Genomic DNA, 25744 nt, shown 5'->3' with positions numbered 1-25744 from the left:
ATCCTATGAGTGAAGCCTCCTGGGCCTGAACTCTTACCCTTCATAAAGGGGTTTGTGGATGAAAGAAAGTTAGCAAATTTTAATCCCATAGAGATGTTTACACAATAAACATCATTTTTAACCGCCCTTACTTTACAATTTTACTTAGTTTTATTAATGTTTTAGCTCCTATAACACAGTGTGGCGGGGACTCTCTAAGCAGACACTTCTTGATCCCTCTGTGCTATATGCTGACAAGGTGCTTAGATTATCAGGGTACAGGTTTATCTACACATTTGTCTAGCTTCTGAACATACACTAGTGTTTGACACAGAAAAAGAGAACTGAGACAGATCAACGATGAGAGATGAGAAGGATATAAAAACGCAATGACACTCTTCAGCACTGCAGTATCTCTGCTATAAAACACAGTCCACTCTGCTATACCTACTTCCCCTGCTATGAAGATCTTATCTTATCTGTAGTTTGTAGAATTGGTCTCTGAAGATGCTGCTTGCTGTCAGGAAGTGTCTGTGAGTTAGTCTTGCAATGCAGTGGGGAGTGTTAGGATAACAAAATAAGTATATTTAAGAATCTTCTCCTCATGGGAATGCCCCCTTTAATGTGTTTTAAAGGCCATCTACCACCAGGATCAAGGATTGTAAATGAAGTTCACTTACATACTGGTGTGTGCCCCCCCACTGGCAGGATACACTTTTCTGTTAGCTACTTATACCCTTGTTTTTAAGAATAAAAGGTTTTAAAGACTATGCAAATAAGGGACTTGAGGCTCTATTAAAACCCGTGGTGCCTGTAGCCCCTCTGAGTAATTAGCATAATATTAAAATCCATTATTTTTTTTTTTTTAAAAACCAGGCAATAAAAAGCTTTAGCTAGGCAGGTCTTCTGCTTGTTTCCATACTCAAAAAAGCTTCTCTGTAGATGTTCTATGACACATCTGAGGAATTGGCCTGCTTCGAGAACCCCTTATCTGACAGGGAGGTCAACAAGGCTTTGAGCTTACTTGATCTTTCTCGCTTCAACTTAGCCCCATGTGACCTTAAAATGTCCTGCAGGGAACGTTTAAGAGACTTCCATTCAAGGAGGGTATTGGCAGTATGATCACCTATTGATTGTTGTCCTAAAGATCACCTGCTAGATAATTGCATATGTATTTGTGATGTTAAGTTGCCAGCAACCCTTCCAACCCAAAATAGGAAAGCCTTCCAGGGAACCAAAAAGGGACCTCAGAAATGTGTCAATAGAGCATGTAGTTGACATATCCAGAAACCTATGTGAGAGGAAAATTTAGTACAACTTGTGATATATGTTGTTTGCCAAACCATAACTGAACTCTCAACGACGGATGTAGTGTTCTCTACGTGTCCACCAAATGTAAAACTGATTTCAGTTTACTTCGTTTGGCAAAGGAGATGAAGGACTTACTGGTGAAGGAATCAGGGTCCACATCCATCAACCTATCCAAAGTCTACACTCGGGATGATGCGAGAACTGTATGCAAAATCCTCCAGGTCATGAAAGATTTTAATATCAAAGGAGAACTGCAGTCTAACTTCAAGAAGTGAAAATGCTTAGGAAAGGCTCCTACTTTGCATTCAGTCATGCGGGCCATGATACCATTTACAGTAGAGGTTCGTAGGACAGATGGGTATGGCATTGACCACAAAGTCAGATTCATGAAAATGAAGTACCTTTTTTTTTTTTTTTTTTTTTTTTTTTTTTTTTTATAAATGCTGCGGTATCTGATACCTTTTTTGACGGGGCTTTTGAATCTTTAAAGGAGCAGAAAGATGCAAAATTACTCATGGTGGAATTTGAAGATCAACAAGTGAGAGAGAGGGAAAGGAAAGATCCTAAGACAACAAGACAAACGAACAATGACTGAAAAGACTAGGGACAGTAAGACAAACCATAACAATGTGTTACAGCTTAAATAAACATGGTCAGACCTGCTGTGCACATAGACCTCAGCAGAGAAAATATTTAGGAGGTAGTATCCAACCCATGCTAGCTGTTCTTGAGGTAATCCGAAAAAAAAAAAATCATTTTAGCTATCCAACAGCTAAAAGGATCGTTTAGTCACAAAAACTTGAGAGGAAGGGGAGGAGAGGGTAAAAAGAATCTCGAAAGTACAAATTCTGAAACTTGCATTCCAATGACATTGCTGTGTGCCAGACAGGCAGACTTGACCAGTCCCGACACATGACATACTTCCTATGCAAATGGGGTGTATCTAAAGAGCATTGAACAACAAAGAACAAATAAACTGTGCAAAGAACCTATGTTATTTGACAAGTGACAGTCTTGTAAGAGGGGGGACCCTAGTGATGTAAGATATATCTTCTGCCACCATGTTGCACTTGAAGCCAAAATGGGAAACCCTGGAAGTAAGGAATGTTCCTCTGACTCAATTTTCCCAAAAATGGGCTTGAAGGCTTTACACTTGAGTAGAGTGAGTCGGGAAAGGTCCGGAAGCAACTATAAGTAGTGAACTATTCTTTCCACTTCTCTGGCTTTAGACATAATGGCTAAAATCCAACCTGGCAGTTATCCCCGCAATACAGGGTCTTGAGATCTCCATGTTTCATTGCTCTCAACTGTGAGCCGTTGGGGTGCTGAATAGCAGGACTGCAAAGCTAGCTTGGGGTATCAGGACAGGAGCTACTCCAGTGTGCATCCTGTCACCTCCATAGCCCGGTCATGTTATCTTCCAAACTGAAATATATCCAATGAACTCCACAAAGCTTATGAATTCTTCTTTTTTGGGTTTTTATAATGGGTCATATGTTGTATCAATCCTTGAGAACCAATGCAGGGGATTCAATGCAGTATTATCCATCCCGTTTTTGTATTGGCAATAGAACAAGGCAGGGATGTCCCCTTTCCCGTATATCCTCATTGTGGAATCCCTAGCCAACGCACTTGAATTAGAGCCAACAACTCAGAGGTGTGGTTCCGAGTGGTCATCGTAAGATGGCATTTGCTGATGACCTCTTACTGTATGTTTCCTATTTTACACAGACACACACACACGGTAACAAAATTTGTTTGGGGGTGATTTAAACCACTGTTGGCATTTAATCTTCTCACTAAACCAAAGGATCAAGGAATCATGGGTATAATGGACTTCCTGCTGTATTATAGGGCCTCTGTATTTGCATGTGTGGTGGGTTTTGTTTTGAAGGTCTTCCTACAGACACTGTGTCAAGCTAGAAGCCATTTTAAACCCTTGTCCCCTACTTGACTTGCTCAGGATTTCACTAGTTCCCCCCCCCCCCCCCACTCCACCAATTTACTGTGCTAAATTATATAGAGTGCTATTGTCCTTTTAAAAAAAAAAAACCAACATTTTATTGAAAGAATATTATACTTTTTTTTTTTTTTTTTTTTTTTTACATAGAATCATTTGATTGCTTTAAATCTCTAATCACATTTGGCAGTGGTAGGTATTACATCTTCTGCATATTGTTCATACAAACTTATAATAAAAACGTTTACCTGATACCAGCTTTATTATACAACTTTCTAACAAATACTGAAAATACACAAGACAAATGCACAGAGGAAGAACACTAGGAAAGAAAGGATCCTATAAGGGACTTGCTTGTCCTGGGGCCTTTTCTCATTCCTGTTGCACCATCGGTCCCCAATAGGATTCCAGTTGGGCCCAAACCATAGTGAAAAAGTTCACTTTCATTCATGAATGCTGTCAAAAACTCAATACTCCTTACTGCTTGAACTCTTTCCAAGAAAATGAGGATAATGCCGGCCCTACTACAGTGGGTCGTTCTCTTCTGAAAATGCTCCTCCCACACAGACCACTGGCCATGTGTCGTAGGTGCTCTGCTCCAAGTCCAAACACAAACCATCCAGTCATAAATATAGATGATGGCGAAGCGGCACTAAAGTGACTGAACTCTTGCAAAGAGTCATTCTGGAAAGTGGAGTTGTTCCAGTGCTGGGCACTCAGACACCTGGCTGTGGTGAGAATGTATAGGCTAAGTTTTGTAGCAGTCTAAGGTAGTGGCTGTGTGGTTACATTTAAAGGAAACCTACCACTTTAAAATGGTAGTTATAACCCGGAAATATCTTCTTAATTTTCAGAAACTGCTGTATTGCTTGAAAAACTTGTCCCCCTTCGGCGCACCATGAGCGCGAGCAGGCGTGTGGCTGAATAGGAAGTGTTGGAGAGCCTGTGATGTCACCGAGCTCTCGGGCACACTCGCGCCTGCGCAACTTCGCATGCAAAGCCGGCCGTGCGAAGTTGCACAGGCGAGTGTGCCTGAGCGCTCGGTGTCTCTCCGGCACTTCCTATTCATGCGCACGCACGGTGCGCCGAGAACGTATGATGGTGCGCCGAAGGGGGGTTGAAATCTAATGAATGAATGAGCTTTTCAAGCAATACAGCGGTTTCTGAAAATTAGGAAGATATGCTCCGGCACTAGCTCACCCTGAGCTGGTGCAAGGTATTTCAGGGTTATAATTAACATTTTAAAGTGGTAGGTTTCCTTTAAGCAGGTATAATAAGGGATTAAGAGGTATTGAGCGTCCGCCAAAAGCCCTTAACGAACCCCATTCTAGAATGGATGAATGAGTGTACATGTCCAAAAAATATGTTCCAAGGTTCTCACTTGCTCCCCACATCGCCAGCTTACATCTGGAACATTAGGAAAAAATCTGATATTGTCGGTAATTGAGCAGTTGTGTGGTACCAGAAATAAGGTACATTATATGATTACATGATTATTACATGATTTTCCTTGTATGCGGTACAAATCGATGTTTTGGCTGTGCAGCACCTTGTTTGATGACATTATCGCCGACTATAACGGCAGGTGGCTGAGAATTCGCCTGATCTAAACCAGGTCGGTCTCTCTACAACCCCTTAACTGGTATCCTCCCACACTCCAAAACATACTGGTAGGTTGATTAGATTGTGAGCCCCATTGGGGTCAGGGACTGACTTGGCAAGCTCTGTGTAGCGCTGAGTAATCTGTGTGTGCTATATAAATAAATTCTTATTAACCCCTTCACGCTTTGGTGGATATATCCGCCACGGAGCTATGAAGGGTGTATGAAGAGGGCTCACGGGCTGAGCCCTCTTCATACAAAGATTGACTTGGCTGCATATCGCAGCAAAGACCCATCGCTTACACCCGCGGTCGGTGTTTGCCAGCAGCAAACGACAGGTTAAAACCTGCGATCGGTGCAAAGTCGGCGGCACTGAAAGCATGTTACCTGAGATCGTCGCTCCCCCGAATGTCATCGGAGGGCGGCGATCGGTTGCCATGGTCGCTTCGGGTCTTTGTTTGACCAGAGGCTGAATGGCTTCTGCCTATTCATTACAATGAGCCAGTGGCTCATTGTAATGTATAGTATGCAGAAATGCCATATACTGCGATACAGTTGTATTGCAGTATATGGTAGGAATAATCTGACCATCTAGGGTTAATGTACCTTAGAGGGTCTAAGAAGTGAAGGAAAAAAAAAAGTTTAAAGTATAAAATATTAAGAGTTCAAATCACCCCCCCTTTCCCTAGAACTGATATAAAATATAATAAACCGTAAAAATCACAGACACATTAGGTATCGCCGTGTCCGAAAATGCCTGAAGTTTCAAAATATAAAAACGATTTTTCATTGCGTTTAATTCCGTAACGGAAAATAGCACCCAAATTCGAAAATGGCACTATTTTGAAAAATATAAAAAAAATTAAAAAGTGATCAAAAGGCTGTACAGTCCTAAAAATTAGAGCAAAAAAACCGCCATCTAAAGTACCGAACCAAAGAATAAAGTAGAGGTGTTATTTGGAGCGCAGAGTGAAAGTCGTAAAAACTGAGTCCACAAGAATGTGACGCATTTTTTTTCTTTTCATTTTTCCACATATGGAATTTTTTTCCAGCTTCCCAGTACACGACATGGAATAATAAATAACATCACGGGAAAGTAAAACTTGTTACGCACAAAATAAGCCCTCACACAGCTCTGTACACGGAAAAATGAAAAAGTTATGGATTTTTGAAGATGGAGAGCGAGAAATGAGCGAAAATACCCTGCGTCCTTAAGGGGTTAAACTGATAGTACCAGGCTGAGGCACTGCCAAGAAAGAACTATTTAGATATACTTGATCAGAATTTGGCTCTGAAAAGTTAAACATAAATAACCAGACCCCTGGTATTTGGATGTTACATTATATTGTTTATATTTTACACTCCCTATGTCCAGACCATAAAGTCTGGTAGATCAGTCTCAAGATCATAAAAGGATATAACCAGAAAAAATTGTCCAGGTCTCAGGTGGGGGAAATCTCTTGACCCTCTGGATAGCTGTCGTCTTTTCTATTGCTCCCTATGCCATTCCGGCAGGTATAGGGCATCCCATTTCCCAGTCATAAATTGGAGGAACAGGGAGGTCTTATGTGTCGCAAAATGGGGCCAAGTCCAGAAAGGAGCGTTGCGTTACAGATCGGCCATATTTTGAAGCATTTTAGGGTGAATGGAAATCTCTATTGATAGATCACCCCGTGGTGTAGAATATCCAGCAGGGGCACTCGAGTATCTTCTTTTCAGCAGAGTTAGCTAGGAGAGGTCCTAATATAGTTGGATTTTTGTGCCATGGAAGTTGTGTTCCTGTTGATTGCTCGCACTGTACATGATAAGTTATTTAAGCTCATAGTCCTGTAGCCGACATATCTCAGTGGACAGAGTTTGTGGATTTCGGTTGTAGTGCCCTGTTCTGCCGCTAACCCAACACATCTATACAAAAGGATTCCTTGCCAGATATCTCCTCCGAGGATTCCCCTGCAGATAGTTACTACCGACAGGAGTCTGTAAGTCATGAAAGTATTTCACACGCAACAAAAATTTCGATGCAACCCTGCAGTAGATCACTCATAATTTTTGCCGGTAGTATGTAAATTAACTCTAGGACCTCCGTTATCCAAACTGCTTATAGCATCATGGTTGATAGACACTTTTATTTAGCTTCTGCGCATTCTACTAGCATCTGACACATATAAAAAGAGCGACGAGAGATGATATGGATATAAAACACAATGACCCTTTCAGCTCTGCCAACTCTCCTAATCAATAAAACACACTATGATCTCTGTCATATGCCTCCCTCCCGGATAAAGACCTTATCTGACTGTAGCTTGTAGAGTAGCACACTGCTGCTTGCTGGCAGGAAGTACCTGTGTAGTCTGTAGTGCGGAATAGGCAGTAGGGGGGGGGGAATGGCAGAGAGCACTGCAGTGTACAGACAAAAGAATCCATTAATGAGAAGAATCCAACCATAGTCAGCCGATTTACAGTCCTATCGAGGGACAACCAAAATCCTCTGGAAAAGAAAGATATAATTAGCAGCACGGAGCATGCGGACATGACGTACTGCTAATTATAACTTTCTTTTCTAGGTGATCCCAGTGTATCAAGACTACCGACGGACAGTAACAGGATCAAGGTGTAGAGGTGAGTATTTTATAGCTTTTTTTTTTTTTTTTCTTTTTAAAGTGGTTGATCTTTTATAATGACATTTTCTCCAAATTCAATTGCCTTCTTCTGATGCTAAACACTTTAATACTTGAAAGAGCTGTGTGAGATGTAATTTTTTGGGCTGATGCTTTCAATTGTATTGCTATTTTCATCGAGGACTTAAAGCATTTTGATCACGTTTATAAAACATTTTTATGTTGCAAAATGCTGAAAAAAGTGGTTTGGGTACTATTTTACTTTATGGTATTAAACATGGGGAATAATATAATATATAATTATTAAACATGGGGAATATATAATATTTTTTTTTCTCTAGGGAAAGGGGGGTGATTTAAAATTTTTATTTATTTTTATTTTTTACTATTTTTCAAGCTCCCTAGGGTACTTTCCCCTTCCCGACGCGAATCGTAATAGTACAGCGCGGTGGAAAGGTACTTAACGACCGGCACCATACTATTATGGCGTGTGGTAGGTGCCGGCTCTCGTTCAGAGCCGGCACCATGAAGAATGGGTGTTGACTGCATACCCCTCGATTATTTCATTGAGGGATGTAATTTGCAAACTAGGGTCACTTGTTGGTTTTATTCATTTATTTTTTATTTAGGTTTTCTATTTTCCCTCCAAGCCTCTGGATTTATTAGCACATCCTTTGTAATTCTCCAAGTTCTTTATTATTAGTATTTATATTCCAAGTGCTTTATCATTGCGGATCCCTGCTGTATTTTCTGGTTAGCGTTTAGAACCGCATGTAGGGCCTTTCTCCCGTTAGGAAACATGGCTTCCTAATCATAGACCTGAAATTTCATAGTGGCACAAACTGGGCGTCACCTAACGGGCATCATATTTGGAAACCACCTGAATGTCCAAAATGCTAATTTCATTCCTTGTATTACACTCTGCCACATATTATACTTTGCTAAATTCTACAAGGCGTGGGCATTCAAAAATAAGGGTCACTTTTCCGGTTTTCCTCTGTTTTATACCACTAGGGCTATTCAAATGAATCCTGACGCACGTGGATTTCTGTCAAATTTGGTTTCTAAAAGGCAAACATCCCTCTTTCCTTCTACTGTGCGCCCATACAACATTTTATATGCACATGTGGGGTACTTCTACACTCGAGAGAAATAGTTTTAAATATTGTGGGGGGTTATTTATTTTTTATCCCTTGTGGCTATAAAAAATTAGGGGTACAAGTGACCTTTATAGGAAAATTTCCACCTTTTTTCTTTTTGTCTCTTGTTGGTGCTTTCCATCTTGGTACCACTAGGGCAGTGGTGGCGAACCTATGGCACGGGTGCCGGAGGTGGCACTCACAGCCCTTTCTGTGGGCACCCAGGCCTTCACCCCAACACAGAGTTCCTGCTCTGGGAACCCTGATTCTTCCTCTTCAGGGGACCCTGGAGGGAAGCTACAATCCACATTTTTCTATCCTTCTATTGTATTGGTGATCTCATGATGCCAATACGAGTGAAACCTGTAATACAGCAGCGATCAATAAGTTACTTGGCACTTTGCGACATACAGGTGGGTTTTTGTTTGTACTTTGGGCACTCTGTCTTCAAAAGGTTGGCCATCACTGCACTAGGGCATCCTGACGCATGAAATCTTTTTCAGCCATATTTGTCCTCCAAAAACTAAACAACTCTCTTTCCCTTTCAAGTGCCACTTTGTACCAGCACTGTGACAAAATGGGTATTGGCATACTCAGGAGGAGTTCCACTAAACAATGTAAAATGCATTTTTCTTTTTAACCCATTGTGAAGGTGCAAATTTTAGTGTTACATTTTCTGTAATTTAACTTTTTCCATTTATTTTTCACCCTCATGAAACGCTCATAGTTGACAAACTTCCCAAAGGGTGATGTGTTTTTACTGCCAGACACCTTTGATTCTAGGTGGCTGCTATCTCATCCCCGCTGAAGTCCTGGTTTAGACACAGTTGTAACACATTGGCAACAGATACAAATGTGCAGGTAACCATAAATAATAATGAATGAACCATATAACATCACCACTGTGTTCAGACTGGGGGAAGCCGCTGCCCCACACATATCATCACCGCTCTGTGGCTTTGTCAGGGGTAATCTCCTATACCAATTTAGGGGATTTATAACTATGAGCTGTATATTAACTCCTCCCGTGGAAAGGACGTGGAGTACTGCGATGACTCGGGCACCGCATCACAGCCGCACAGGTGCGGTGCCGCACTCCTCCTGCCTCCATTGTGAGAGCAACGCGCAGGCCCGCGAGGGACACTGACGTGCCAAATCACCTGGGAAACAAGTCTCTTAATATGCAAGTCGGTGTAAACACAGCTTTGATTGCTTGTATTGGGAGATTCAACATGTGGGAGTGCCATCTGATACATGTGGATCCTTGTACAATGATCTATGCATTTCTGTTGGTTTCCAATGTATATTCTGCATAAAGATATCTCGACAATAATGAGCGTGATTCAGCTCACATAGTGTATCAGGTAGAATTCTATAGGAGAGGACAATCCTGAGCATACATATACAGTATTCATTTAAAAAAAAGGGGGGTTATCCTCTTCTAGACATATATATGTCCACTAGTACAGAAAACTCTATACCACAATTTTATCTCACCGACTGCACCTATAGCTAAATAACACTAGATGGCAGTAGAGTACTAAAAAATATAGATTTATAGATGCCAATCAATTGTATGGAGAAAAGTTAAGGTGGGTACAGACAAACACTTATTTAAAAAACATAGAAAAAGATGAGAAAAAAGTAAGTAAGGAAGGTTTAAAAAAAACTTATGCACTGAGCGAGGGGGACTTCCAGCTGGTGAATGTAAACGCTACTTATTGCATCATTGTTTGCCCGGCCAAATTGTAGTTATATCTGTACCTTGCTATTGCACTTATTATTATTATATAGTTGCTCTCTATGGAGTAAATGTTTTTACCTTCTTTTTTTGGGTGCAGGGAGGAATGGTATGTGCCGGTCACCAGTAAGGGAGCCTCTGCCCGGTGATTACCTCAAGGCGCGTTTCGCCAAACTGCTTCGCCAGGAGTATACAGTATTAATGAATACAGGCAGTCCCCGGGTTACGTACAAGATAGGGTCCGGGGGTTGTTCTTAAGTTGAATTTGTATGCAAGTCAAAACTGTTTATTTTGTGGCCCCAGTGACAATCTGAGTTTAACCCCTTAACGACTTGGCCATTTTTAATTTTTTCACTTCCATTTTTCACTCGCCACCATCAAAAATATATAATATTATTATTTTCAATAATATACAGCTGTGTGATGGCTTATTTTCTGCGTAATTAATTGCACTTCATAGTGATGGTATTTAATATTCCATGCCGTGTACTTGGAAGCGGGAAAAAAATTTGCGACGTTTCCTTGGATTTTACAGCTTTCATTGTGTGCCGCAAATGACATGTCTGCTTTATTCTTTGGGTCGGTACGATTACAGGGATAACAAATTTGTATAGGATTCATGTTTTCATACATTTACAAAAATGAAAACCTCCTGTACAAAATATATTTTTTTGGGATTTTGTCATCTTCTTCTGGCTCCAATAACTTTTTCGTACTTTGTTGTACGGAGTTGTGGGTGGTGTCATTTTTTGTGACTTTAGATGGCGTTTTTTTTTTTTTTTGCTCTAATTTTTAGGACTGTACAGCCTTTTGATCACTTTTTAATTTTTTTTATATTTTTCAAAATTTGGGTGCCATTTTCGAATTTGGGTGCTATTTTCCGTTACGGAATTAAACGCAATGAAAAATCGTTTTTATATTTTGAAACTTCAGGCATTTTCGGACACGGCGATACCTAATGTGTCTGTGATTTTTACTGTTTATTATATTTTATATCATATCTAGGGAAAGGGAGGTGATTTTTTTTTAATTATAATTTTTTTTTAAACTTTTTTTTATTTTTACTATTTTTAAGACTCCCTAGGATACTTTAACCCTAGGTTGTCTGATCGACCTATCATATACTGCCATACTGCAGTATGGCAGTATATGGGGATTTTCCTCCTCATTCATTACAATGTGCAATTAGCACATTGTAATGAATGGGTTAAAACGAGACAGCTTCGGGCCTTCTTGAGACCCGAAGCTGTCATGACAACGAATCGGCGCTCCCCAACATTGCCGTCGACGATCGACATGAAAACACCCACGATCGGTGCTAGCAATATGCAGCAAAGACTTACTGGCTATGGAGAGGGCTCGGCCTTGCAATGTGCCTTATATGAACCATACTTACAGACAACAGCTGCCACCTGTAAGTATGGTCTGCCACCTGCTGGTCATTCATCCTTACAATCAGGTGCGCCTTATAATCCAGTGCGCCTTATATATGAACCTAGACATTTTAGCAGGCATTTATTGATGGTGCGCTTTATAGTCCGAAAAATACTGTAGTTATCAAGTTATTTTGGTGATATGACTAACTTTCCAAAAGCTTGAAAATTTTTAATTTGGAAAAGTGTTTTTTTTTTTTTTTTGTCAAATTTCCATTTATTTCATAATTAAATCTTAAACCTATTGCGTAAATTTTGACCAACATGAAGTACAATGTGTCACGAAAAAACAGTCTCAAAATCACCCGGATATGTTAAAGCATTCCAAAGTTATGACCACTTATAGTGATACGTCAGATTTCAAAAAAAGGGCCGTGTCGTTAAGGGGTTAACCCTAGGTTGTCCGGTCCTACCATATACCAGGCACATTTGTAACAAATGGGCAGAGAACATACAGCCTCCAGTCTTAAAAAGACCCAAGGCTGTTGTGCCTACAGATCGTGGCTCCAAGAGTACGTCACAAGGAACGACCGTCTAAGCCAAGATAGCTTTTTAACATTTTTTTTTTTTTTTAATCATTTTTTTTTTTTTTTAATAAGTGACGCTTTAAATGATCAAAACAAATTAAAATGGCCATGATAAATTAATTTCCTATTATGTGACAGTCATTTTATTATATAATATGTACAGCCCCAGTTAAACAGGGCGATTATGACCTGCATTTTTCATAGTGATGTTGGGGATTATTTATTGGGAAGTATTTAAAATATATATTGTTGTTTTTTACTTTATATTTCCTCCTTGAGGTCATAAAACATTTTCACTTTTTTTTTTTTCTTAATTTAAAACTTTTTAATTTTCGAAGTTTCCTATAACTAGGACATCTATTGGAGCTATAGTTGGCTCACAACTGCAAACAATTCTTGGTTGCTGTCCATCCTGCCCCAGGACTCGCCACCCCCTGCTGGTAGGGAGCCAGATGATAATAAAGAAAAAAATTAAAATCTTTGGAATTGTGCAGATGCATGACAAAGGGATTTTTGCCAATGTCCCAGAGAACCTGCTGTCATGTAAATATGACCTTCCTGATGAGATCCCTTTAACTTGCAAATTTGAATTATATTTTAAAATAAGGCAATAAACATGAGCTTTAGATTTTACTGTATTTCTTCCTCTAAATGTTTTTCTTTTTGATTTCTCTAGTCCGTTCCATCCAGTCCTTCAAACAGCAGCTCAAGTTCGGATTCCAGCTCTGAATCTGACTTTGAACCATCACATAACCACAGCCAAGGTATGCCAGCACTGTTTTCCTTTTAGGATTGCTCAAATTCCATGCTGATAGTTGTCATTTTGCCTGTCCCTAACCTATCAAGCCATTGCATATTTATATAGTAAATTAGTTAGCAATACTCCCTGTTTATTACTTTAGAATTTCATAGGATTAACTATGTAGGCTGTGCCAGATTTCACTCTCGAAATAATAAGTGCCAGTTCACAACTCCATTATTTTATTTATTTATTTTTTTTTTTATATTTTGAGTCAAAACCAGAAGTGGTGAAACACAAAGTACTGGTGTAAGTCTTGCAACTATACTTCACTTCTGTTTAGTCACTGGAAAGACTTGCATCTGTTCCTTGTGTTTGACCACGGAAAGTGGTGTTTGACCAAGGAAATAACGGAAAATATAATGGAGATATGAACTGACCCTCAGTTTAGAGCATGTAGCTTTTAGGGAGGTGGTTGACCAATCATATGTAGTTCGTGTTCACATGTTGTGTTTTGAAACACAATCCACAGGCTTTCCCTGTGATCACATGTTGAGGTAAGAGACTGAGATAAGAGAGGGGGAAAAGACTAGAGGAATCCGTGTAGCATTTGGAAAGAAAGACCTGCTGCATTGGATGGAATGGTTTGTAGAGGAGAGAGTAGGTGGAAGACTGATTAGTAGGGATTTACTGTAGTTTAGACAAGAGAGAATCAGAGCAACAATTAGTGTTTTATAGGTTTCAGTTGTAAGAAATGGTCAGTTTCTAGAAATGTTTTTAAGGTGCATCTGGCAAGAGGGAGCAACAGATTGAATATACGGTGCAAAGGAGAGGTTGGAGTCCAGCACAACCCCAAGACAGTGGACCTGCTGCCTTAGGGTTATGGTGACATCAGGGTTAGGTCATTTAGAAGGCAGTGGAAATACAAGTAGTTTAGTTTTGAAAAGATTAAAGGGGTTTCCCCATGAAAGATGATGAGATCCACGAGATGCATATAACACATTACATTCTTGGCTCTGCTATCACAGCCATAACTTAAACATAACACTGCTATGCCTCCCTCCCCTGGATAAAGACTTTATCGGTCTGAAGCTTTACTCTCCTCACGCTGCTTGCTGGCAGGAAGTCTGTGTCTGGCATGCAAGGGTGGGGGCCGATGCAGAGAGGAGCTCAGTGCATCATAAGACAGCATAACAATGTGTCCTGCCCAACCCTAGACTTCTGATTTGGTGTTGGATCCGGGGGCAACCGAAGTTGTGTACACCAGGACTGCTAGAGACAGATTGGAATTATATCTGTGAAATGCTGGATTTTTGTTAGTAACAATGAATTAGAGAGTGTCTTATTTTGTTATCCGGAGTATATTTAAAGGGAACCTGTCACCAGGAGACCCTTTTTTAGCACTCCCCCAGTCCCCACAGAGCGTAGTACATACTCTGCCAAAGTGTTTTTGTATTAAAAATTGGTTTTACAGAAAAAAAGATATGCTATATTGTACCTTTCATCAGCATGTGCTGTGTGACTAGGCAGTCGTCCACTGGGAGGGGCTGGAAAGGAGTAGTTCCCCCCCCCTTTGGGAAACTGCTACTCCATGTGACCTTTTCAAATATATGAAAACACCCATCACTTGGCTTAGCAACGCCCCCTGCTCCTCTACAGCCAATCCCGAGTGTGGGGAGTTATTCATATATTTAAAAAGGTCACATGTTTCCCAAGGGTGGGGGAACTGCTCCTTTCCAGCCCCTCCCATTGGGCAACTGCCTAGTCACACAGCAGATGCTAATGAAAGGTACAATATAACATATCTTTTTTTTCTGTAAAACCTATTTTTTGTACAAAAACACTTTGGCAGTGTATGTACTATGCTCTGTGGGGACTGGGGGGGTGCTAAAAATGGGTCTCCTGGTGACAGATTCCCTTTAAGAATCTTGTTTCTGTGGGAGAACCCCATTAAAGGTGTATTCCCATTTCGGGAAATTAATGTTATTATATGTATGAATAAAAATAATACAATTTTTCAATATATTTTCTGTATCGAATCCTCATGGTTTTCTAGATCTGTACTTGCTGTACTTCCATAGAAAGCTTCTATGTTTGCTTCCAGTGGACAGAAATCTGACCATGGTCACACAGGAGAACAGCTCATTATGTCACAGAGAATAATCAGAGCTGTGTGATATAACGAGCCTTGCACCCGTGTGACCATGGTTAAATTTTTTTTTGAAACTCAGCTTTATGAACAGATTTGCAGGTATACATTAGATACAAGGTGAGATCACATAACATGACTTCATCTATTTCCATATACATTGATATACACTCACCGGCCACTTTATTAGGTACACCTGTCCAACTGCTCGTTAACACTTAAATTCTAATCAGCCAATCACATGGCGGCAACTCAGTGCATTTAGGCATGTAGACATGGTCAAGACAATCTCCTGCAGTTCAAACCGAGCATCAGTATGGGGAAGAAAGGCGATTTCAGTGCCTTTGAACGTGGCATGGTTGTTGGTGCCAGAAGGGCTGGTCTGAGTATTTCAAAAACTGCTGATCTACTGGGATTTTCACGCACAACCATCTCTAGGGTTTACAGAGAATGGTCCGAAAAAGAAAAAACATCCAGTGAGCGGCAGTTCTGTGGGCGGAAATGCCTTGTTGATGCCAGAGGTCAGAGGAGAATGGGCAGACTGGTTCGAGCTGATAGAAAGGCAACAGTGACTCAAATCGCCACCCGTTACAACCAAGGTAGGCAGAAGAGCATCTCTGAACGCACAGTACATTGAGGCAGATGGGCTACAGCAGCAGAAGACCACACCGGGTGCCACTCCTTTCAGCTAAGAACAGGAAACTGAGGCCACAATTTGCACAAGCTCATCGAAATTGGACAGTAGAAGATTGGAAAAACGTTGCCTGGTCTGATGAGTCTCGATTTCTGCTGCGACATTCGAATGGTAGGGTCAGAATTTGGCGTCAACTACATGAAAGCAATACAACAGATGGACAAACAAACGATTTGATCCAGCATCCAGGCTTGAAATAGGTGCTATAAAACTTCTATTTATTTCATCAAGGTTTAAAAAGGGTACCATTATACAGACATCTGACGCGTTTCGAACTCTCAGGAGTTCTTAGTCATAGATAAGATTCTAGTAAATATGAACATTCATTATAAAGACATATGCAACGGAAGTAGGGAGGTTTGCGAGCAGGTAATTAGTCACGTCATAGAGCCAGAAGGTGAGGGGGAACGGGAACAGAAGGAAAGAAACGGACCAATGAAAAGCATATGAGAAACGGGAAATAGTCAAAGAAGCAACATAATAATTATAAATTAATATATATACATTAAATCGTTTCTCAAATTTAAGCCATACGGAGATCGAGTTTGCATAGTAAGTATCCAATATGCTTCTCTGTTTCGGAGGGCTTTAACCCAATCTCCACATCTATCTGTTACACCCATTGAAAGGGTTAAGCGCCCAAAAAGAGGTGGAGATTGGGTTAAAGCCCTCCGAAACAGAGAAGCATATTGGATACTTACTATGCAAACTCGATCTCCGTATGGCTTAAATTTGAGAAACGATTTAATGTATATATATTAATTTATAATTATTATGTTGCTTCTTTGACTATTTCCCGTTTCTCATATGCTTTTCATTGGTCTGTTTCTTTCCTTCTGTTCCCGTTCCCCCTCCTCCCCCTCACCTTCTGGCTCTATGACGTGACTAATTACCTGCTCGCAAACCTCCCTACTTCCGTTGCATATGTCTTTATAATGAATGTTCATATTTACTAGAATCTTATCTATGACTAAGAACTCCTGAGAGTTCGAAACGCGTCAGATGTCTGTATAATGGTACCCTTTTTAAACCTTTTTATACCTTGATGAAATAAATAGAAGTTTTATAGCACCTATTTCAAGCCTGGATGCTGGATCAAATCGTTTGTTTGTCCATGATGCACTGAATCGGCCAAGCATATCCGCGCACCGGCACCTGATATCTTGACCACAGAAGGGTGAGCTGAATCTCTACTATTTTTCCTTTTTCTAATACAACAGGTGGGTGGGGGAGATATACAAATATTCAAAGTTCAAAAATGTTGCCCGCATACAGAAAGGCAATATGTAGCAGGAGAAAAAAGCTAGTATGCATAGGCATAAAGTGGTGCAAATTTTATTAAAGTTAAATTGTTCACATAACATGCAATAAAGTAAACCTTAAAAACAATTAAAAAGTGTAAAAATACACATACACAGACAACAAGTGGATCCTGACATAATAAGTCAATCCACATACAACCCAAAAGAGTCTATGATCAATCCCCACAGACGAGTTTGGATGACTAACGTATAAATGCCCTAGGAAAACAGGGACTTCTGCAGTAGTCCCTGTAAAAGGTCACCAACCATGCCCCCAAAAATGGCACAACAACAGTAATAAGGTCAAGGTCGTGCAAAGAGGTAACGATTTGGGTAAGTATATAGGCAACAAGGGGGAGGGGGTGACAAAAACCTAGGGAAAAGGGGAGAATACGGTTACCGGTGGAAATAGAAAGGGCTGGAGGCACCCCACGCGTTCCGTCGCACTCCTGCGACTTCCTCCGTCGCACTCCTGCGACTTCCTCAGGGGTAGGAAGTCGCAGGAGTGCGACGGAACGCGTGGGGTGCCTCCAGCCCTTTCTATTTCCACCGGTAACCGTATTCTCCCCTTTTCCCTAGGTTTTTGTCACCCCCTCCCCCTTGTTGCCTATATACCTACCCAAATCGTTACCTCTTTGCACGACCTTGACCTTATTACTGTTGTTGTGCCATTTTTGGGGGCATGGTTGGTGACCTTTTACAGGGACTACTGCAGAAGTCCCTGTTTTCCTAGGGCATTTATACATTAGTCATCCAAACTCGTCTGTGGGGATTGATCATAGACTCTTTTGGGCTGTATGTGGATTGACTTATTATGTCGGGATCCACTTGTTGTCTGTGTATTTTTACACTTTTTAATTGTTTTTAAGATTTACCTTATTGCATGTTATGTGAACAATTTAACTTCAATAAAATTTGCACCACTTTATGCCTATGCATACTAGCTTTTTTCTCCCGCTGCATAACAACATGAAAGCATGGATCCATCCTGCCTTGTATCAACGGTTCAGGCTGGTGGTGGTGGTGTCATGGTGTGGAGAATATTTTCTTGGCACTCTTTGGGCCCCTTGGTACCAATTGAGCATCGTTGCAACGCCACAGCCTACCTGAGTATTGTTGCTGACCATGTCCATCCCTTTATGACCACAATGTACCCAACACCTGATGGCTACTTTCAGCAGGATAATGCGCCATGTCATAAAGCTGGAATCCTCTCAGACTGGTTTCTTGAACATGACAATGAGTTCACTGTACTCAAATGGCCTCCACAGTCACCAGATCTCAATCCAATAGAGCATCTTTGGGATGTGGTGGAACGGGAGATTTGCATCATGTGATGCCATCATGTCAATATGGACCAAAATCTCTGAGGAATGCTTCCAGCACCTTGTTGAATCTATGCCACGAAGAATTGAGGCAGTTCTGAAGGCATAAGGGGGTCCAACCCGTTACTAGCATGGTGTACCTAATAAAGTGGCCCGTGAGTGTAAGCATACAGTGGTCGATGTAGACACCTGCAAAAGGCTAATATCACAGGATTGAAAGAAAAACAATACAGTATAACTTAGGAAACATTACACTCCAGCTGCTGTTACACTATTCCTGTATAGTGAGGCACAACCTGTTATCATGTGTATTCCTATCTTCGTGGATATAAACAGTGTACCCTAGATCATCTCATTAATAGCTGCTATTAGTTCGTGTGGCTAGTGTGTCGTGAGGGGAAAATCGCACCACTGGTCCCATATCTTATTGAACTTGAGGGGGCATTTCCTATTCTTGTAAATAACTTTCTCGTATGTTATTATTTTGTTGGTAAGTTTTTTCCATGTACTGCACTTAGGAGGTCTAGGGTCCATCCACCTCAGAACAATTACTTTTCTAGCCATGAACAGTGACTCCTTGAGACATAGTCGTTCATAATGTGACCAGTCCTCTTCCTCCTGGAGTCCAAATAAGCACACTCCAGGAGAGAGGGGAACCGGCCTTCCCATTATTGTTGTCAGTGTCAATATGACCTCTGACCAGTACAGCTTTAGCACCGGACACTCCCAGATCATATGGTGAAAGTATGCTCGGTTGTGCAAACAGCGATGGCATTGCGGGGTAGATATACCTTTCATTTTGTATAATCTTATAACTGTTTTTAGCTCTGGTGTATTATGTGTAGTTGTATAAATTTATTGTTGACAACAGGGGAGACCCCTAAATGTGACTGATATATTTCATCCATCTCAGTGTCCTCAGTGTCACCATCTTGCCACCGCTGGCAGTGCCCTTGCGTAAATAAGATGTCAGTACAGCATGTAAATCAACCCTCCAGGACCCTGGGATTTTACAACCCCTATCAGGGGATATTCGGAGACCGCAAATTGGGGATCTGGAAATTGTGCAGACAAAGCATGGCGTAGTCTCAAGTATTTATAGAAGTGCATGTTAGTCAGCCCAAAGCTATCTTTTAGTTCTGCAAATGTATACAGGGTGTTGTTTGAGTATATGTCCCCCAGCAGCTTAATTCCAGATGAGGACCAATAGCGATCGTCGCCTAGTTGCATTAGTTGTGGGAGTCTCTGCAGGTGTATCTATCGGTGGTGATATTTGTTTAGCTGCCCTCCATACCTTCCAGGCTGTGGAGTGAATGGGATGCTTCCCTCCAGAACAGATCAGCGGGTCTTCCCATCTAGATATGCGGACAGGTGTGCTTCAGGGTATGTGGGTGTTGAGGGACCCAACCATGGGGCTAAGCATTTCAGTTGTCCAGCCAAGTAGTATAGGTAGACATTTGGTAAGGCCATTCCTGCCTGGTCTTTCGGCCGTTGTAGTTTTGCTAACTGAAGTTTGGATCTAGATGTGCCCCAGATGAAGGAGACCAACATTGAGTCTAGGGTGCCGAAGAATTGCTTGGGGATGGGTACGTATATGTGCTGTAAGGCATATAAGCATTTTGGGAGTACTATCAATTTAATTAAATTTGATCCTGCCAGAGACTGACATGGGTAGAGATGCCCATATCTTAAATTTGTCTTTAAATAGTGTATAGTAGGGGGTCTTTGTTAGATTGTATCGAGTCTGTCGAAGTCCTCATGTTGTGTCTCAAGTACCCCTTTATATAGCCAGCGCAAAAAGCAGGGGGGACGGGACAACCCTGACGGGTGCCCCTGCCCAGCCCAAAGCTCCCTGATTGTTGGCTGTTCAGGGCAACTGAGGCTTTTGGGTGTGCATATAACATAGAGATCCTCTTAACAAAGGAGGGGCTAAATCCAAAGTGTTCAAAGACTGATATTAAGTATGGCCATTCTACGGAGTCAAAGGCCTTGGCGGCATCTAGTGACGCCAAAGCCCAGCGCGTCGTAAGTTATCCGAGGTGCTGTGATGCAGCATAAAACCGGCCTTATCCGAGTGGACCAATGATGAGACGACGGAGTTCAATCTACGGGCTAGCATTTTGTTTAGAAGCTTTTAATCCGAGTTTAGTAGGGATATGGGTCTGTAAGATCAGTACTATTGTGGCTTCATAGAATGAGGGTGGCAGACTGCCCCTGTCAAAGGCTTTTTGTAGTACCTGAAGGAGGGGTGGAAGGATCTGGTCCTGGTATTGTTGGTAAATCTCAATCTGGAAACTGTCCGGACCTGCCGCTAATGCTTCCTTTAATTCGTCTAGTGATATAGGGGCACCTAACGTCTGATTTTGTTCATAGTTAAGGCGGGGGATGTCAGATCACTCAAATACTGAGCTATCTCTTCTGGTGTTTTGTTACATCTTGCACTGTACAGGTCCTGGTAGAAAGAAGTGAACGTGTTAAGTATATCTGTGTTATCAGTCCCATCTGTTCCTGTTATTTTTAGAATAGCTGGGGATGAGTTGTTCTGGTGTACTATGTGGGCTAGAAGCGCACTTGATTGGTTGCCCATCTCAAAGTATTTCTGTTGCGTGAAAAACATGCGAGGTTTCTGTTTCTCTTGCAGGGTCTGTACATATTTCCTTCCAGCGAGTAGCCAGGCCTCCCTATTGTTATCAGTGGGGTCAGCTATAAATGTGGCCTCCAGGGAAACGCACTGGGCCGCTAATGCCTCCTCCTTGGCAGCTGTGGCAGCTTTTTAATGTGTTTAATGGCTGATTGCAGGTATGATCTGAGCAAGGCTTTAAGGGATTACCAAAAGAAAGAGGGGGTATAGTCTGGAGAATTGTTTTCTAGAAAGGACTGTAGATGTAAGGGTGTTTGGTCCCCATTGGCAATTAGTTAGCCAGAATGGGTGTATCTTTCTGATTCCCTGTACTTAGGAGGGGAGGGGAGCATTGTAGCTCATCCAGGAGAGGGGAGTGTTCTGAGAGCCCATGGGGCAGGAAGGTGATGCTAGCCAACCAGGTATGTGCAAGGGTATTTCCTAGAATGTAATCTATTCGGGAGAGTGCAGAGTTGTGGATGGCGACAACGCCATAGGTCACTCCACCCCATTTCTGTAAGGAACATCTGCAGGGTAGTGGTGCGTAGGTTAGAGGGTGCCGTGCCCGGTGCCCAGAATTTGTCTATGGAAAGTTCTAGCATAGAGTTAAGATTTCCCATACAAAGTGACCTGGATGAGGTGGCACTTCCCTCAGTTACCTGAGGGCTCCGATCGCGGGTGTTTAACCCGTTAAATGCCGCGGTCAACGCGACCGCGGCATTTAACATGCCTTCTGGGGGTCTTTACCCCACGATCGCCCCCCCCCCCCAGCACCGTTTTCGGGGGGACGATCGCTGTTTTGGCTCCTATGGGGTCCGATCGGGACCCCAGAGAAGCCTGGAGGGTTTACCTTTAAGATGGCGTCTGTGACGTCATCTTAAAGGCAAAGTGTCAGCCTATGCATCTGCATAGGCTGGCACTGATAATACCCTGCAATACATTAGTATTGCAGAGTATTATCAAGAACAAGCAATCAGATGATTGCTTGTTCATATCCCATGGTGGATCATGTAAAAAATTTACAAAATAATGTTTTTCAATAAAAAATTACTTTATAAATCACTAAAAATGCCCATAAGCCCCAAAACATATAAAGAGACATATGATTTTGACTTTTTTGAGCGTTATAACACAAACCCCACATATATAGTATCACTGCGTCCGTAACAATCCATAGAATAAAACTAAATAACTATTGAACCCATATGATGAACGCCGTAAAAAAAAGTCAAAAACCCGCCAAAAATTATGATTTTTACCTATTATATCCCACTAAAAATGCAATAAAAAGTGATCAACAAAACATATGTACTCAAGAATGATATTGTTGCAAAGAACAACATGTCCCGCAAAAAACAAGCTATCAACCAGCTCTGTAGCCAAAAACGTAACAATGTTATGCCACTTGGAAGACAGCGATGCAAAAATGATAGATTTTTCCCCACATTAGGGTTTTATTTGGCAAATTTAGTAAAACATAAGAAAAAATATTCATGTCTGGTATCCCTGTAATCGTATCGACCCATAGAATAAAGATAGCATGATTATTAGGCTATACGGTGAACACGGAAAAAAAAAAAGTAAAAAATCCAGTACAGAATTGATGCTTTTCTACTCATGACCTCAAAAAAAGTTCCAAAATTTTCAACAATAGGTGATACCAACCCCAAAATGGTAACACTGGAAAAAGCATCTCGTCCCGCTAAAAAAAAGCCGTCACATGGCCCCAATAACGGAAAAGCGAAAATTTTATAGCCTTCAAAAGGGGGCAACCAGAAAACTAAAATCCTGGCAGCTGCAGGGTGCTCCTTCCCTTCTGCGCCTCGCTGTGCCCCCATAACACAAGTAACGGCCACATGTGGGGGATCTCTGCACTCAGGAGAAATTGTAGAACAAATTTTATGGTGGGTTTTCTCTTTTTATCTTTTGGAAATGTGTAAATTTTAGGGCTAAATGAACGTATAACCGACAAAATTTGACCATTCTAAATTTCACCGCCATTTTGATTCAATTACTATGAAGATCTCAAGGGGTTAACAATCTTTGTAAATGCTGTTTCTGATAGTTTGTGGGGTGCAGATTTGAAAATGGGTTGGTTATATAGGGGGTTTTGTTGTTAAATATGTAAAATTTGATTTCAAACAGTATTTATCCCCAAAATAGTCAATTCCGAAAATACGGAAAATCGCTATTCGATTTGTAGGCCGCGTGACGTCAAAATAAATTATCCAAACATTTCAAAAATTATGAAAATGTAAAGTAGACAAATGGGAAATGTTATTCTGCAAGTTATTTAGGTGGTAAGTCTATCTGCCTGAAAACGCGGTGATTTTGAATTTCGAAAATGGCAAATTTTTCTAAAAATGCATAATTTTTTTTCTTTTTTTTGTAAATAAACGCAAAACTTATCAGCCAAAATTTACCACTAAAATGAAGTACAACATGTGGGGGAAAAACAATCTCAGAATCGCTTTGATAAGTAACGGTGTTCAAAAGTTATTACCACAGGAAGAGACACTGGTCAAATTTCAAAAAAAAGTTGCGAGCCTTAACCTGCAAACAGGCTGCGTCCTTAAGGGGTTAAAGGACATCTACCACCAGGACCAAAGTTTGTAAATCAAGTGCACTGTGACATACTGGTGTGCAACCCTCTGGCAGAATCCACTCTTCTTTTAGTATCTTGTGCCCTCGTTTAAAAAAAAATTTGCTGATGCTTAAACCAGGGCGTTCAGAACTGAGTTAACTTGAAATACAATATTTTTCCCTTTCTTGAAAAGATTTCCACTGGTAAATTTTGAATAGTATATATTAATAATAACATTTGTGTGTGTTTGTTTACTTTTCATTCTTTTAACCAGGTCCTTTAAGGTCAATGGTGGAAGGTCTTCAATCAGAAGAATCAGATGATGATAGTTCAGGTGGCGATGAGGCAGCAGTCAAGAATAAAATATCAGGTCGTGATTCTCGGTAAGCATATCAATCAAGATCAACAATTCTAATAGCAAATGGGTATCTTTTATATAAACGTGCCTGTTGCTTCATAATGACTGTTCCAAAAATTGTTAAATCTGATATCCCATTTCAAATATTTCCCAACGCTCATGGGCTGAGCTCTCACCATACAGGGTGGGAGTTATCATCCATGGTCGTTGCTAGCATCGATCGCAGGTGTTAACCATTTAAATCTCATCGGAAAAGCATGTGCGTCACCATCTTGAACAAAATAAATCCTAAACATGTTGGGTATTATGGTGTTCTAGAAACGGCTGGTCTATCAATATTTAAAAACTATTATTTCTGGGGGTAAACCATGTAATGGTAAATAACATGCAAATGGCTACTCCTAAAATAGAAGTTAAAAGTGATTAAAATGTAACACCTTGCCTACACCAAAGCTTGAAAATGTTATTGGCGTCAAAATATGTATGTGTATTTTTTGTACAAAAGATTAAAACATAGAAATACCTATATAAACTTGAAAAGTTTAATTGTTATTTGGAACACACATAAATACAGCGCCCAACTTTTTTTTTTGTTTGTTTTTCTTTGTACAATTAACGCCGTTTGGTAGCTTTTCCAGCTTCCCAGTACACTGCATGGAATATTACAAATTTGTAACATAGATTTGTGGTTTAGGGTCCAAATCAACATGTTTGATGGCTGTACATGAAGAAAAATGTAAAAAATAAACTTCCAAACTTCCATAGATGTGAATCTGACACATTGGGCTACATAGGGGATCATTAGGTTCGCATTAGCAGATCCCATACCGGCACCTCCTCCTGTCATCTGGCAAGTGAAGCTGGGTTATTTGTCCAAGGTTGTGCATGCTTAGTACCTGAGGGCACTTGCACAGTGAAGCTGGGTGTACTACGTTAGCTTCACTTGCTGTACTGCACAGCCTCCGAAGGGAATGAAGGACAAGTTGAGTATAAAGGTTTTGTTTGTTTGTTTTTTTTTTACGTTCACTTAACCCCTTTTGGACACAGGGTTTTTTCGTCAATTTTTTTGCTCTCTGTCAAAAAAACATAACTTTTTCGTTTTTCTGTGTACAGAGCTGTGTGAGGGCTTCTTTTCTGCGTAACAAATTTTACTTCTCATTGACGTTATTTATTTTTCCTTGCCAAGTACTAGGAAACTAAAATATTCCAAATGTGGTGAAATTGGAAAAAAAAAAAGCACTTTCTAGTGGGCTCAACTTTCGCGATTTTCACCATGTGCGCCAAATGATACATCTACTTTATTCTTTGTTTCGCCAGCTTCTGACGCTAATAATTTTTTTATACTTTAAAAATATGAAGCTGTGTGAAATGTCATTTTCCATAGCGTCCCCCATGACGGCCCCAACTGGAGGATGACCCTTGACCTCTGTAGGGACAGGAAGCAGAGAGGTTAAATACCCCACCCCGGCATCCGTACACCAGTGGCTTCCTGTCCCTACACAGGGCAGGTAGTAGAGAGAAGTCTCTCCTCATCCCCAGTAGTTGGGACGGTGAGGGGGGACCTAAGTGGCGCAGGGAATTGTCCCTTACCCTAAGGCGGTCTCGGCCTCGATCGGACTTCGGTCCTTTCCTCTGCCACAAGCAGAGACGCCATTTTTTCTCCGG

General features: G+C 41.0%; 1 protein-coding gene across 3 annotated transcripts in view; it reads left to right on the top strand.

Annotated features, from left to right (window-relative positions):
* MLLT1 (MLLT1 super elongation complex subunit) overlaps positions 1-25744 on the top strand; it is a 136443-nt gene that overhangs the window by 36022 nt on the left and 74677 nt on the right. For all 3 annotated transcript variants that reach the window (XM_072113849.1, XM_072113852.1, XM_072113850.1), the window contains 2 exons: positions 12986-13073; positions 23996-24104. In XM_072113849.1, coding sequence (XP_071969950.1) covers positions 12986-13073; positions 23996-24104 — 197 coding nt within the window. The remainder of the gene's footprint in view (positions 1-12985; positions 13074-23995; positions 24105-25744) is intronic.

The sequence above is a fragment of the Engystomops pustulosus genome, chromosome 1 (genome assembly GCF_040894005.1).
Source record: "Engystomops pustulosus chromosome 1, aEngPut4.maternal, whole genome shotgun sequence".
In the NCBI taxonomy this organism is placed as follows: Eukaryota; Metazoa; Chordata; class Amphibia; order Anura; family Leptodactylidae; genus Engystomops; species Engystomops pustulosus.
This window is presented reverse-complemented; position numbering and strand designations above follow the sequence as displayed.